This window comes from Oncorhynchus mykiss, chromosome 9 (genome assembly GCF_057628025.1).
Source record: "Oncorhynchus mykiss isolate SJ-2025 chromosome 9, ASM5762802v1, whole genome shotgun sequence".
Taxonomy (NCBI): Eukaryota; Metazoa; Chordata; class Actinopteri; order Salmoniformes; family Salmonidae; genus Oncorhynchus; species Oncorhynchus mykiss.
In genome coordinates, this window is record NC_143030.1 from 52178093 (window position 1) to 52194018 (window position 15926).

General features: G+C 43.3%; 1 protein-coding gene across 1 annotated transcript in view; it reads right to left on the minus strand.

Moving 5' to 3' along the window:
* Positions 1–12132: 12132 nt before the first annotated feature.
* noc2l (NOC2-like nucleolar associated transcriptional repressor) overlaps positions 12133–15926 on the minus strand; it is a 31642-nt gene continuing 27848 nt past the window's right edge. The window contains exons 18-19 of the mRNA XM_090184460.1: positions 13202–13312; positions 12133–12504 (exon numbers count right to left, since the gene is read on the minus strand). Coding sequence (XP_090040586.1) covers positions 12350–12504; positions 13202–13312 — 266 coding nt within the window. The 3' untranslated portion in view covers positions 12133–12349. The remainder of the gene's footprint in view (positions 12505–13201; positions 13313–15926) is intronic.

Sequence of the window (15926 nt, forward strand, 5' to 3'; positions counted from 1 at the left end):
TGCAAGGAGGAATGGGAAAAAATGTCAGTCTCTCGATGTGCAAAACTGATAGAGACATACCCCAAGCGACTTACAGCTGTAATCGCAGCAAAAGGTGGCGCTACAAAGTATTAACTTAAGGGGGCTGAATAATTTTGCACGCCCAATTTTTCAGTTTTTGATTTGTTAAAAAAGTTTGAAATATCCAATAAATGTCGTTCCACTTCATGATTGTGTCCCACTTGTTGTTGATTCTTCACAAAAAAATACAGTTTTATATCTTTATGTTTGAAGCCTGAAATGTGAAAAAGGTCGCAAAGTTCAAGGGGGCCGAATACTTTCGCAAGGCACTGTATACAGTACCAGTCAAAAGTTTGGACACACCAACTCATTCAAGGGTTTTTCTTTATTTTTACTATTTTCTACATTGTAGAATAATAGGGAAGACATCAAAACTATGAAATAACACATATAGAATCATGTAGTAACCAAAAAAGTGTCAAACAAATCAAAATATATTATATATTTGAGATTCTTCAAAGTAGCCACCCTTTGTCTTGATGACAGCTTTGCATGCTCTTGGCATTTCTTCAACCAGCTTAATGATGTAGTCACCTGGAATGCATTTCAATTAACAGGTGTGCCTTGTTAAAAGTTCATTTGTGCAATTTCTTTCCTTCTTAATGCATCTGAGCCAATCAGTTGTGTTGTGACAAGGAAGGGGTGGTATACAGAAGATAGCCCTATTTGGTAAAAGACCAAGTCCATATTATGGCAAGAACAGTTCAAATAAGCAAAGAGAAACGACAGTCCATCATTACCTTAAGACATGAGGGTCAGTCAATGCGGAAAATTTCAAGAACTTTGTGCAGTTGCAAAAACCATTGAGCGCTATGAAACTGGCTCTCATGAGGACCGCCTCAGGAATGGAAGACCCCCGAGTTCTCTCTGCTGCAGAGGACAAGTGCATTAGAGTTACCATCCTCAGAAATCGCCAATTGAATGTACCTCAGATTGCAGCCCAATTAAATGCTTCACGGAGTTCAAGTAACAGACACATCTCAACATCAACTGTCCAGAGGAGACAGCGTGAATAAGGCCTTCATGGTCAAATTACTGCAAAGAAACCACTACTGAAGGACACCAACAAGAAGAAGAGACTTGCTTGGGCAAAGACACACAAGCGATGGACATTAGACCGGTGTAAATCTGTCCTTTGGTCTGATGAGTCCAAATTTGAGATTTTTGGTTCCAACCTCCGTGTCTTTGTGAGACAGAGTAGGTGAACAGATGATCTCCGCTTGTGTGTTTCCCATCGTGAAGCATGGAGGAGGTGGTGGGATGGTGTGTGGGTGCTTTGCTGGTGACACTGTTAGTAATTTATTTAGAATTTAAGGCACACTTAACCAGCATGGCTACCACAGCATTTTGCAGCGATACGCTATTCCATCTGGTGTGCACTATGTTTTTAACAGGACAATGATTCAACACACCTCCAGGCTGTGCAAGGGGTATTTGACGAAGGAGAGTGATGGAGTGCTGCATCAGATGACCTGGCCTCCACAGTCATCTGACCTCAAACCAATTGAGGTGGTTTGGGATGAGTTGGTCCGCAGTGTCATTACATTTTATTTATCTGACATGTACTTTACTCGCATAAAAAGGTTGTATGGAAACCTGGTTACTGTGGTTAATTGCCACATGTAGAATATTGGCCTGTTGGAAATTACAACACCCTACTACATTGCACAGTTCAGCTGGATCTGATTTATCTCTAGAGAAACTGTGCAGTGTGTGCATTGAGCTCCCAGTAAAAACCGAACGAACTGGTCAATTCAGGGTTTTTTTAACCGAAAAAGAACCATTTCGGTTAATCACTCAGATGTCCGAAAAGCTGATTTCACTGGCCAATTGTCCCGGAGGAGACAATTGTGAAATAATGCTTTTTAGCCTATTCTTGATGGATACCAGTTGACTTTTGACTTTTCATGCTTATTGGTCTATAGGTTAATTTGCATCATTTTGAGGAATTAAATTGGCACATGTACAGTAGTCGAGATTCGTTATGCATCTTATCACACGTGTACAGCACACAGATACAGAGCCTTTGAGCAGAAATCTGTCAGACAGTACCAGAGCTGCTGCTACAGCATCTCAAACAGCAAATGCAGAAGCAACGAATGGCAGGCTTCATCAGCGTGTCACACACCACTTTGCAATGAGCTGGAGGCAGTTTGCATTTTGAAAACATGTACTTAATTGTTTGAAACTGGAACGTTTTACTCCATATTGAGGCATCTCTTACCTTGCGTCAAAATAGCCTAGCCAAAATCAAACCATATCCGTGGAGGCAAATATTTTATACTGAGCAAAAATATAATTTCAAAAGATTTTACTGAGTTACAGTTCATATTAGGAAATCAGCCAATTGAAATAAATCCATTAGGCCCTATTCTATGGATTTCATATGACTGATCACAGATACCTTAAAAAAAAGTAGGGGCTAGGATCAGAAAACCAGTCAGTATCTGGTGTGACCACCATTCACCTCATGAAGCGCAACATATCTCCTTCGCATTGAGTTGATCAGGCAGTTGATTCTGGCCTGTGGAATGTTGTCCCACTTCTCTTCAATGGCTGTGTTTGAAGTTACTGGATATTGGCGGGAACTGGAAAATGCTGTCGCTCAAGTCAATCCAGAGCATCCCAAACATGCTCAACGGGTGATATGTTTGATGAGTATGCAGGACATGGAAGAACTGGGACATTTTCAGCATCCATTAATTGTGTACAGATCCTTGCGACATGAGGCTGTGCATTATCATGCTGAAACATGAGGTGATGGAGGTGGAGGAACGGCACGACAATGGTATTTAGGACCTTGTCATGGTATCTCTGTCCATTCAAAATGTCATCGATAAAATGCAATTGCATTCGTTGTATGTAGTTTACGCCTACCAATACCATAATTACACTGCCAAATCGCTCGGCCACACAACGCAATACACGTACGTGGTCTGTGGTTGTGAGGCCTGTTGGACGCAATGCCAAATTCTCTAAAACGACGTTGGAGGCAGCTTATGGTAGAGAAATAAACATTTCATTCTCTGGCAACAGCTCTGGTGGACATTCCTGCAGTCAGCATGCCAATTGCACACTTCCTCAAAACTTTAAACATCTGTGGCATTGTGGGACAAAACTGCAGATTTTAGAGTGGTCTTTTACTGTCCCCATCACAAGGTGCACCTGTGTAATGATCAAGCTGTTTAATCAGCTCCTTGACATGCCACACCTGTCAGGTGGATGGATTATCTTGGCAAAGAAGAAATGCTCCCTAACACTGACATAAACACATTTGTGCACAACATTTGAGAAAAATAAGCTTTTTTTGCTTATGGAGAATTTCTGGGACCTTTTATTTCAGCTCATGAAACATGGGACCAGCACTTTACATGTGGTATTTATATTTTTGTTCAGTAAATATCAACTTTCATTGTCCACTAGGCCTAACCAAAGGAACAATCGGCATAATATTAGCAACCCATGCTAGTTGTTGTTAGATCTCCCATCTTGCTAAATTTCTAACAAATATTTTATTCACTATCACATGAAACTGCTAGCATGTGCGGTGCGTTGTGATAGGCTAATGTTGTTTTCCCATTAATTGCATTATGGCATTTACATTGGCGCGTATCCTACTGTCTTGTGCACATTGCTGCGCTTAGGTGAATACAGTTTAACATTTTAAACTAAAGTCTGATCTGTTTGGAAAAGGCTATTTCTTTCACGACAAGCGGACTAATTGAATATATCAACTTTTCTACTATGGGAGATAGTAACGTTAGACTGTAATAGGCTACTGATTTTGCTGTTCGTTACTCATCTAGTTGGCTGAGGAAAAGTAAAATGTCGACAATTCTAACATCTTCAAAGTGCTCATGATAATTTGCTAAGGACCGTTTAAAAAGGTTAAATGAAATATATTTTTTAAATCGTTCCAACCTCCACTTGCATGTTCTGTTAATATGAATTACCATAATCTAAATGTGATTTGTCATTCTGAGCACCGTGGGTGGACGTCCTAATCAGGTTATGCATCCAATGCACATGGGTCCGGTAAATGTTTCAAAATGACCAGTAAATTAAAATGCTGATCAAATGTCGGGCGCCACATTTTCCAAATGGAAACCCTTTCATGCACACACCCTTTAAAACGGTCTTATAGATACACTGCAAAAAAATATGAGATATTTATCAAGGAACGGTCTCTTTTGTCTGGTTAGAAAACCACGAGACAAATGTCTTGCTGCTAGGCTTTAGATGGAATTTTAGCCATATTGCTCATACCTATCCAGTCCTTTCAGATCTATACAAGTGCCTAGGGGTTGTTAATGAATGTTCCAATGTTACCTTGATACACTCACTACCAGAAGGAAGGAGGGAATGAGTGGAGGGGGAGAGCAGAGGAAGGAGTCCACTCTCCTTCCTTTTTATAGAGGCAGTCTGAAGAAGCAGTGGAAGGAGAGGAGTAATGATATAGAGGCAGTCTGAAGAAGCAGAGGAAGGAGGAGAGGAGTAATGATATAGAGGCAGTCTGAAGAAGCAGAGGAAGGAGGAGAGGAGTAATGATATAGAGGCAGTCTGAAGAAGCAGAGGAAGGAGGAGTAATGACAGAGGCAGTCTGAAGAAGCAGAGGCAGTCTGAAGAAGCAGAGGAAGGAGGAGAGGAGTAATGATATAGAGGCAGTCTGAAGAAGCAGGGGAAGGAGGAGAGGAGTAATGATATAGAGGCAGTCTGAAGAAGCAGAGGAAGGAGGAGAGGAGTAATGATATAGAGGCAGTCTGAAGAAGCAGAGGAAGGAGGAGAGGAGTAATGATATAGAGGCAGTCTGAAGAAGCAGGGGAAGGAGGAGAGGAGTAATGATATAGAGGCAGTCTGAAGAAGCAGAGGAAGGAGGAGTAATGATAGAGGCAGTCTGAAGAAGCAGAGGAAGGAGGAGAGGAGTAATGATATAGAGGCAGTTTGAAGAAGCAGAGGAAGGAGGAGAGGAGTAATGATATAGAGGCAGTCTGAAGAAGCAGAGGAAGGAGGAGAGGAGTAATGATATAGAGGCAGTCTGAAGAAGCAGAGGAAGGAGGAGAGGAGTAATGATATAGAGGCAGTCTGAAGAAGCAGAGGAAGGAGGAGTAATGATAGAGGCAGTCTGAAGAAGCAGAGGAAGGAGGAGAGGAGTAATGATATAGAGGCAGTTTGAAGAAGCAGAGGAAGGAGATGAGTAATGATAGAGGCAGTGAAGAAGCAGAGGAAGGAGGAGAGGAGTAATAATAAAGGCAGTGAAGAAGCAGAGGAAGGAGGAGAGGAGTAATGATAGAGGCAGTGAAGAAGCAGAGGAAGGAGGAGAGTAATGATATAGAGGCAGTCTGAAGTAGCAGAGGAAGGAGGAGAGGAGTAATGATATAGCGGCAGTCTGAAGCAGAGGAAGGATGAGAGGAGTAATGATAGAGGCAGTCTGAAGAAGCAGAGGCAGTCTGAAGAAGCTGAGGAAGGAGGAGAGGAGTAATGATAGAGAGAGTGAAGAAGCAGAAGAAGGAGGAGAGGAGTAATGATATAGAGGCAGGCTGAAGAAGCAGAGGAAGGAGGAGAGTAATGATATAGAGGCAGTCTGAAGTAGCAGAGGAAGGAGGAGAGGAGTAATGATAGAGAGAGTGAAGAAGCAGAAGAAGGAGGAGAGGAGTAATGATATAGAGGCAGGCTGAAGAAGCAGAGGAAGGAGGAGAGGAGTATTGATATAGAGGCAGTCTGAAGAAGCAGAGGAAGGAGGAGAGTAATGATATAGAGGCAGTCTGAAGTAGCAGAGGAAGGAGGAGAGGAGTAATGATATAGCGGCAGTCTGAAGCAGAGGAAGGATGAGAGGAGTAATGATAGAGGCAGTCTGAAAAAGCAGAGGCAGTCTGAAGAAGCAGAGGAAGGAGGAGTAATGATAGAGGCAGTCTGAAGAAGCAGAGGCAGTCTGAAGAAGCTGAGGAAGGAGGAGAGGAGTAATGATAAAGAGGCAGTTTGAAGAAGCAGAGGAAGGAGGAGAGGAGTAATGATAGAGGCAGTGAAGAAGCAGAGGCAGGAGGAGAGGAGTAATGATATAGAGGCAGTTTGAAGAAGCAGAGGAAGGAGGAGAGGAGTAATGATATAGAGGCAGTCTGAAGAAGCAGAGGAAGGAGAAGAGTAATGATAGAGGCAGTCTGAAGAAGCAGAGAAAGGAGGAGAGGAGTAATGATATAGAGGCAGTCTGAAGAAGCAGAGGAAGGAGGAGAGGAGTAATGATATAGAGGCAGTTTGAAGAAGCAGAGGAAGGAGGAGAGGAGTAATGATATAGAGGCAGTCTGAAGAAGCAGAGGAAGGAGAAGAGTAATGATAGAGGCAGTCTGAAGAAGCAGAGAAAGGAGGAGAGGAGTAATGATATAGAGGCAGTCTGAAGAAGCAGAGGAAGGAGGAGTAATGACAGAGGCAGTCTGAAGAAGCAGAGGCAGTCTGAAGAAGCTGAGGAAGGAGGAGAGGAGTAATGATATAGAGGCAGGCTGAAGAAGCAGAGGAAGGAGGAGAGGAGTAATGATATAGAGGCAGTCTGAAGAAGCAGAGGAAGGAGGAGAGGAGTAATGATATAGAGGCAGTTTGAAGAAGCAGAGGAAGGAGGAGAGGAGTAATGATATAGAGGCAGTCTGAAGAAGCAGTGGAAGGAGGAGAGGAGTGATGATATAGAGGCAGTCTGAAGAAGCAGAGGAAGGAGGAGTAATGACAGAGGCAGTCTGAAGAAGCAGAGGCAGTCTGAAGAAGCAGAGGAAGGAGGAGAGGAGTAATGATATGGATGCAGTCTGAAGAAGCAGAGGAAGGAGGAGTAATGATAGAGGCAGTCTGAAGAAGCAGAGAAAGGAGGAGAGGAGTAATGATATAGAGGCTGTTTGAAGAAGCAGAGGAAGGAGGAGAGGAGTAATAATAGAGGCAGTGAAGAAGCAGAGGAATGAGGAGAGGAGTAATGATATAGAGGCAGTCTGAAGAAGCAGAGGAAGGAGGAGAGGAGTAATGATATAGAGGCAGTCTAAAGAAGCAGAGGAAGGAGGAGAGTAATGATATAGAGGCAGTCTGAAGAAGCAGAGGAAGGAGGAGAGGAGTAATGATATAGAGGCAGTCTGAAGCAGAGGAAGGATGAGAGGAGTAATGATAGAGGCAGTCTGAAAAAGCAGAGGCAGTCTGAAGCAGAGGAAGGAGGAGTATTGATAGAGGCAGTCTGAAGAAGCAGAGGCAGTCTGAAGAAGCAGAGGAAGGAGGAGAGGAGTAATGATATAGAGGCAGTTTGAAGAAGCAGAGGAGAGGAGTAATGATAGAGGCAGTGAAGAAGCAGAGGAAGGAGAAGAGTAATGATATAGAGGCAGTTTGAAGAAGCAGAGGAAGGAGGAGAGGAGTAATGATATAGAGGCAGTCTGAAGAAGCAGAGGAAGGAGGAGTAATGATAGAGGCAGTCTGAAGAAGCAGAGGCAGTCTGAAGAAGCAGAGGAAGTAGGAGAGGATTACTGATATAGAGGCAGTTTAAAGAAGCAGAGGAAGGAGGAGAGGAGTAATGATATGGAGGCAGTTTGAAGAAGCAGAGGAAGGAGGAGTAATGATAGAGGCAGTCTGAAGAAGCAGAGGAAGAAGGAGAGGAGTAATGATAGAGGCAGTCTGAAGCAGAGGAAGGATGAGAGGAGTAATGATAGAGGCAGTCTGAAGAAGCAGAGGCAGTCTGAAGAAGCAGAGGAAGGAGGAGAGGAGTACTGATATAGAGGCAGTTTGAAGAAGCAGAGGAAGGAAGAGAGGAGTAATGATATAGAGGCAGTCTGAAGAAGCAGAGGAAGGAGGAGTAATGATAGAGGCAGTCTGAAAAAGCAGAGGAAGGAGGAGTAATGATAGAGGCAGTCTGAAGAAGCAGAGGAAGGAGGAGAGGAGTAATGATAGAGGCAGTCTAAAGAAGCAGAGGAAGGAGGAGAGTAATGATATAGAGGCAGTCTGAAGCAGAGGAAGGATGAGAGGAGTAATGATAGAGGCAGTCTGAAAAAGCAGAGGCAGTCTGAAGAAGCAGAGGAAGGAGGAGTAATGATAGAGGCAGTCTGAAGAAGCAGAGGAAGGAGGAGAGGAGTAATGATATAGAGGCAGTTTGAAGAAGCAGAGAAAGGAGTAGAGGAGTAATGATATACAGTGCCTTGCGAAAGTATTCGTCCCCCTTGAACTTTGCGACCTTTTGCCACATTTCAGGCTTCAAACATAAAGATATAAAACTGTATTTTTTTGTGAAGAATCAACAACAAGTGGGACACAATCATGAAGTGGAACGACATTTATTGGATATTTCAAACTTTTTTAACAAATCAAAAACTGAAAAATTGGGCGTGCAAAATTATTCAGCCCCCTTAAGTTAATACTTTGTAGCGCCACCTTTTGCTGTGATTACAGCTGTAAGTCGCTTGGGGTATGTCTCTATCAGTTTTGCACATCGAGAGACTTACATTTTTTCCCATTCCTCCTTGCAAAACAGCTCGAGCTCAGTGAGGTTGGATGGAGAGCATTTGTGAACAGCAGTTTTCAGTTCTTTCCACAGATTCTCGATTGGATTCAGGTCTGGACTTTGACTTGGCCATTCTAACACCTGGATATGTTTATTTTTGAACCATTCCATTGTAGATTTTGCTTTATGTTTTGGATCATTGTCTTGTTGGAAGACAAATCTCCGTCCCAGTCTCAGGTCTTTTTGCAGACTCCATCAGGTTTTCTTCCAGAATGGTCCTGTATTTGGCTCCATCCATCTTCCCATCAATTTTAACCATCTTCCCTGTCCCTGCTGAAGAAAAGCAGGCCCAAACCATGATGCTGCCACCACCATGTTTGACAGTGGGGATGGTGTGTTCAGCTGTGTTGCTTTTACGCCAAACATAACGTTTTGCATTGTTGCCAAAAAGTTCAATTTTGGTTTCATCTGACCAGAGCACCTTCTTCCACATGTTTGGTGGGTCTCCCAGGTGGCTTGTGGCAAACTTTAAACAACACTTTTTATGGATATCTTTAAGAAATGGCTTTTTTCTTGCCACTCTCCCATAAAGGCCAGATTTGTGCAATATACGACTGATTGTTGTCTTATGGACAGAGTCTCCCACCTCAGCTGTAGATCTCTGCAGTTCATCCAGAGTGATCATGGGCCTCTTGGCTGCATCTCTGATCAGTCTTCTCCTTGTATGAGCTGAAAGTTTAGAGGGACGGCCAGGTCTTGGTAGATTTGCAGTGGTCTGATACTCCTTCCATTTCAATATTATCGCTTGCACAGTGCTCCTTGGGATGTTTAAAGCTTGGGAAATCGTTTTGTATCCAAATCCGGCTTTAAACTTCTTCACAACAGTATCTCGGACCTGCCTGGTGTGTTCCTTGTTCTTCATGATGCTCTCTGCGCTTTTAATGGACCTCTGAGACTATCACAGTGCAGGTGCATTTATACGGAGACTTGATTACACACAGGTGGATTGTATTTATCATCATTAGTCATTTAGGTCAACATTGGATCATTCAGAGATCCTCACTGAACTTCTGGAGAGAGTTTGCTGCACTGAAAGTAAAGGGGCTGAATAATTTTGCACGGCCAATTTTTCAGTTTTTGATTCGTTAAAAAAGTTTGAAATATCCAATAAATGTCGTTCCACTTCATGATTGTGTCCCACTTGTTGTTGATTCTTCACAAATAAATACAGTTTTATATCTTTATATTTGAAGCCTGAAATGTGGCAAAAGGTCGCAAAGTTCAAGGGGGCCGAATACTTTCGCAAGGCACTGTAGAGGCAGTCTGAAGAAGCAGAGGACGGAGGAGAGGAGTAATGATATAGAGGCAGTCTGAAGAAGCAGAGGAAGGAGGAGAGGAGTAATGATATAGAGGCAGTTTGAAGAAGCAGAGAAAGGAGGAGAGGAGTAATATAGAGGCAGTCTGAAGAAGCAGAGGACGGAGGAGAGGAGTAATGATATAGAGGCAGTTTGAAGAAGCAGAGGAAGGAGGAGAGGAGTAATGATATAGAGGCAGTCTGAAGAAGCAGAGGAAGGAGAAGTAATGATAAGAGGCAGTCTGAAGAAGCAGAGGAAGGAGTAGAGTAATGATATAGAGGCAGTTTGAAGAAGCAGAGGAAGGAGGAGAGGAGTAATAATAGAGGCAGTGAAGAAGCAGAGGAAGGAGGAGAGGAGTAATGATATAGAGGCAGTGAATAAGCAGAGGAAGGAGGAGAGGAGTAATGATAGAGGCAGTCTAAAGAAGCAGAGGAAGGAGGAGAGTAATGATATAGAGGCAGTCTGAAGAAGCAGAGGAAGGAGGAGAGGAGTAATGATAGAGGCAGTTTGAAGAAGCAGAGAAAGGAGGAGAGGAGTAATGATATAGAGGCAGTCTGAAGAAGCAGAGGAAGGAGGAGAGGAGTAATAATAGAGGCAGTGAAGAAGCAGAGGAAGGAGGAGAGGAGTAATGATAGAGGCAGTCTAAAGAAGCAGAGGAAGGAGAGTAATGATATAGAGGCAGTCTGAAGAAGCAGAGGAAGGAGGAGAGGAGTAATGATATAGAGGCAGTCTGAAGAAGCAGAGGAAGGAGGAGTAATGATAGAGGCAGTCTAAAAAAGCAGAGGAAGGAGGAGTAACGATAGAGGCAGTCTGAAGAAGCAGAGGCAGTCTGAAGAAGCAGAGGAAGGAGGAGAGGAGTAATGATATAGAGGCAGTGAAGAAGCAGAGGAAGGAAGAGTAATAATAGAGGCAGTGAAGAAGCAGAGGAAGGAGGAGAGGAGTAATGATAGAGGCAGTTTGAAGAAGCAGAGGAAGGAGGAGAGGAGTAATGATAGAGGCAGTGAAGAAGCAGAGGAAGGAAGAGTAATAATAGAGGCAGTGAAGAAGCAGAGGAAGGAGGAGAGGAGTAATGATAGAGGCAGTTTGAAGAAGCAGAGGAAGGAGGAGAGGAGTAATGATATAGAGGCAGTGAAGAAGCAGAGGAAGGAAGAGTAATAATAGAGGCAGTGAAGAAGCAGAGGAAGGAGGAGAGGAGTAATGATAGAGGCAGTTTGAAGAAGCAGAGGAAGGAGGAGAGGAGTAATGATAGAGGCAGTGAAGAAGCAGAGGAAGGAAGAGTAATAATAGAGGCAGTGAAGAAGCAGAGGAAGGAGGAGAGGAGTAATGATATAGAGGCAGTGAAGAAGCAGAGGAAGGAGGAGAGGAGTAATGATAGAGGCAGTCTGAAAAAGCAGAGGCATTCTGAAGAAGCAGAGGAAGGAGGAGTAATGATAGAGGCAGTCTGAAGAAGCAGAGGCAGTCTGAAGAAGCAGAGGAAGGAGGAGAGGAGTAATGATAGAGGCAGTCTGAAGAAGCAGTGGAAGGAGGAAAAGAGTAACGATATAGAGGCAGTCTGAAGAAGCAGTGGAAGGAGGAAAAGAGTAACGATATAGAGGCAGTCTGAAGAAGCAGTGGAAGGAGGAAAAGAGTAACGATATAGAGGCAGTCTGAAGAAGCAGTGGAAGGAGGAAAAGAGTAACGATAGAGGCAGTCTGAAGAAGCAGTGGAAGGAGGAAAAGAGTAACGATATAGAGGCAGTCTGAAGAAGCAGTGGAAGGAGGAAAAGAGTAACGATATAGAGGCAGTCTGAAGAAGCAGTGGAAGGATGAGGGAAGGAAATGTAGTGATGGTGCAGAAAATGAGGATTAAGCGTGTGTGTGTGTGTGTGTGTTAGTTGGCAAGGAAACACACAGTCTGTGTTCCTGCTTCACCACCTGGGCAGAGAAGACTGGCAAGACATCAGACATGGCCGTTCCTGCCTGGCACACTGCTGCCCTGGGGCTGGAACCCCTCCCCCATACCCAGCACAGCCCACCATAGGATAGCACAGCCCAGCTACAGTATAGTCAAGCCCTTTCTTCTAACAAATTACCTTTACTAAAGGCAACCCTAGTAAATGCACAGGAAACCCTAGTTCAAAACAGGATAACACAGGTGCTCATGTACTTGCACACGCACACACTTATCGGCTACAACCCACCACACTTGTTCATTCACAATCCTGTACACTGAAATGAACAATGCATACATGCATCAGTAGGGTATCTCACTAAAAAACAAACAAATAGGTCTAGGAATAATTTTTTATTTTATACAATTGCATGGTCAGTTTGTAATGTGCAATTGCATTAAGAACATGTTTGTACTGTACACATTGATGGAGCAAACCAAAACAAGTTATAGTAGAAAGGAGTCCACAGGGAAAGTAGTAATGATTGAATGTACGGAAAGATGGGCTCCGAGCCAACACTCTTCTCTCCACCCCCAATCGTTGTGTGTGTGTGTGTCAGTCCTGGTCGGAGAGCTCCAGGTCTTCCACCAAGTCCTCGTCTCCCTCTGCCAACTCTTTCAGAGCCATGCTAGACAGCTGTTTGGGTGACTTCGAGGCTTTAGCCCCCTCTTCTTCTTCTTCATCATCATCACCACCACCATCATCACCATCTATAGAGACAGGAGCAAGAAGAGCATGAAAGAGGGATTCATTTAAAAGGGGCACTCTGGGATTCAAACAATGCCAAAGTCTAAAAATCTGGGCCTATGTACCAATCCCTGATTACCCCTTAAGTAGGAGTGATCACTGTCTGGAACACCAAGTTAGAATTATTTTTGTTTTTCATACTGATGTTATACGATAACTTTAAACATGTAGAAAACAAAATCACACCACAAGACAATATCAGGCAGCAATGTATGTAAATAGCTTGTTCTGAAATGTGATCGGGATTAGTTCTGCCCAAAATGGGGTTGAGTGGAGAATATGGCAGGTTCCCTTTAGATGGAGTGAACAATATGTTGGAAGCTCCCCTCAGTTCAATTGGAAGGCTAGGTGGCGCCATCACCATTTTGATTACACCCCATCAAATTCCTTACAGATCTGTCAACACAAGTGTTAGGAGGCTGGAGATCAATTCTGGACCAGGCCTGTACGTGTCCTCTAATACTCACACTAGTGTGCAGACCCAAACCAAACCGTACTCCGCTGACTTGCATGTTCCATTTTCACATGAGCCTTTCCGTCACAGTTCCAGAAACTACAGTGGATGTGTAACCAGGCCAGTCCAGTCCAGCTTGGTTCAGCTCAGTAGTGTGGAAAGCACATCTTTGTCCTGCTCTGTGAGAGAGAAGCCAGTCCACAAACCTGAAGCACCATCATGGTCTTCCCCCACCCCCTCATCGTCGCTCAGGTCAGACAGCTCTTGAAGAAGATCAGCATCATCGTCATCCTCCTCGTCAGAGCCTCCCTTTTTGTCTGGCAAGAAGAAAGAGAAATCCAATATCAAGTAACAGTTACTACTCCTCATTAGCTTTGACTTGGTTTTATTCAGATCGGGGTTTCCGTATGGAAAATGTGCTGCCGGATATTTGACCGACAACATTTCATTTACCGGACAGTATAGAAATTTACCGGATATGCACTGGGTGCATAACCTGATTAGGGGTTCCACCCACGGTGATCAGAATGACAGAAATCACATTTAGAATATGGTTATTCATATTAACAGAACATGCAAGTTGAGGATTCAATGATGTGCGGTCCTTCTTAACGAATTTGGCTGTGCACTTTGAACATGTTAGAATAACTGTCCACATTTACTTTTCCTCAGCCAACAAGATGAGTAACAAAACAGCAAAATCACTAGTCTTTGTCAATCTACTAGAAAAGTTTAGGCTACCTATTCTATTGGTCAGTTTGTCGAGAAAGAAATAGTCTATTCCAAACCGACTCTGGGACAGCTGTGGGACGATAAGATGAAAATTCATACAACCAGTACATGTAAAATAAAAACAAAAAATGCAATGAATCTGATGCAACAGATCAGAACGTTTAGCAATTCTTTTTTAAATAAACTATTATTTATTCACATTATAAGAGCAGAAATGAACATAAGGTAGTAGACTACACACAAATGTTCGTTCCATAACGCAATTAGAGGGAAAACACCATTGCCAAAAGGGCAATGCACAAGCGAGCGGCTTCATGTGACAGATGAAAATATCAGTTTAGAAAGACCGAAGATCTAATAGGCTATTTTGAAGCAAGGTAAGACATGCCTCATAATATGCATTAAAACATTCAGGTTTCAAACAATTAAGTAGGTTTTCAAAATGCATACTGCCTCCAGCTCATTACAATGTGGTGTGATGCGCTGATGAAGCCTGCCTTCCCCTGCCATTTGATGCCGCGTTCAAAACATCTGGGAACTTGAAGGCCTTCCGGGTGGCTCAGCTGATCCAGGTTCGATCCCGGGCTGTGTCGCAGCCGGCCGTGACCGGGAGACCCATGAGGCGGCGTCCGGGTTAGGGGAGGGTTTGGCAGGTTGGGATGTCCTTGTCCCATCGCACTCTAGCGACGCCTATGGCGGACCGGGCGCATGCACGCAGACACAGTCGCCAGTTGGCTGGCTTCTGGGTTAAGCGATAGGTGCGGCTTGGCAGGGTCGTGTTTCGGAGGACGTATGGCTCTCGACCTTAGCCTTTCCCAAGTTCCTACAGGAGTTGCAACGATGGGACAAGACTAACTACAAATTGGATATCAAGAAATTGGGGAGAAAAAGGGGCACTTACGACTTCAGTGCATTCAACTGAAAAAATAAATAAAAATAGCAGCGACAGGAGACGGTCATCCAATTCGGGAACTGTCTTCTTTCCCAGTTGTCTTGAAAGCACCACAAGATGCTGCAGCAGCTCTTGTGCTGTCTGTTCGACTCAAAGGATCAATATCTGTATGCTGTACGCCAGAGATCATCAACTAGATTCAGCCGCAGGCCAATTTTTTCTTGAGCAGATGGTTTGGGGGCCAGAACATAATTACAAATCATTTGTAGATGGAAAATTGACCTCAAGATGGCCAAACAGATAAGAGTATAATGTTTGCCTAAAACAATCATTTCAAACGCTGCTTACATTTGTAGACGATCTTGTTTCTCTCTATGTGTGGGAATAATTGGGAGCAGATTTCTTAAAATCACTTGGAGCTGATTTCCCAGTGTTCTAAGTCTATTATGTCAAACAATAAAATATAAATATATATATATATATATATATATTTAAATGTGCTCCTTGGGGGCAAAACTACCCGCCAGTTGGGGAACCCTGCTCTACGGGTGTGATAAATAAGATACATCATGAATATACTGTACATATGCGCCAATATAATTAAACAAAATTATGTAAATCAACCAATAAGTATGACCAGTCAAATGCATTTCCATTGACTGGCATTTCCATCCATGAATAGGCAAAAAAGCATAATTTTGCAACGGGAGGTAGTTTCACGAGCCAATGTTAACTAGTGTTAACACAATGACTGGAAGTTAATCGTATCTACTAGCATGCTGGCAGTTACCATAGACTTCCAGAAATTGCGCTCTAACGCTTGTTAGCAGCTTCCTTCAAACTACATAAAAAAATTGTATCCACAAGTTCAACTTAGTCTGCGGAAGTAGATAAAGGGCTTCAATGCCAAAATCCTGAAGTATCCTTTTAATTAAGAATCTCAGATTATGAGTCCTGATTCATTATCAGTTTTCATTTTGGATCATAATTAATACGTTTACATGAACAGAGGAGACCTGATCCTAGATCAGGCTCGCGTACTATGAGATGCTTTATGAATATGGGCCCAGAAGTGTACACATGCAGGCAGGTAGGTAGCATCTAACCACCTTGGAATTGCCTATTACCTGCATGGTGATGGAGCTGAGAATGCATTACTCATGACAGTTTACCACAGCCAATTTCACACATCTTACACTCAGTTGCTGCCTAAATATATAAAATGGAGATAGCAGGCAGGCTTCACTTCAGACAGCTACAAATTCCTTCTGTAAAATAGGTGAGCCTGTCTTGTGTGTGTGTGTGGC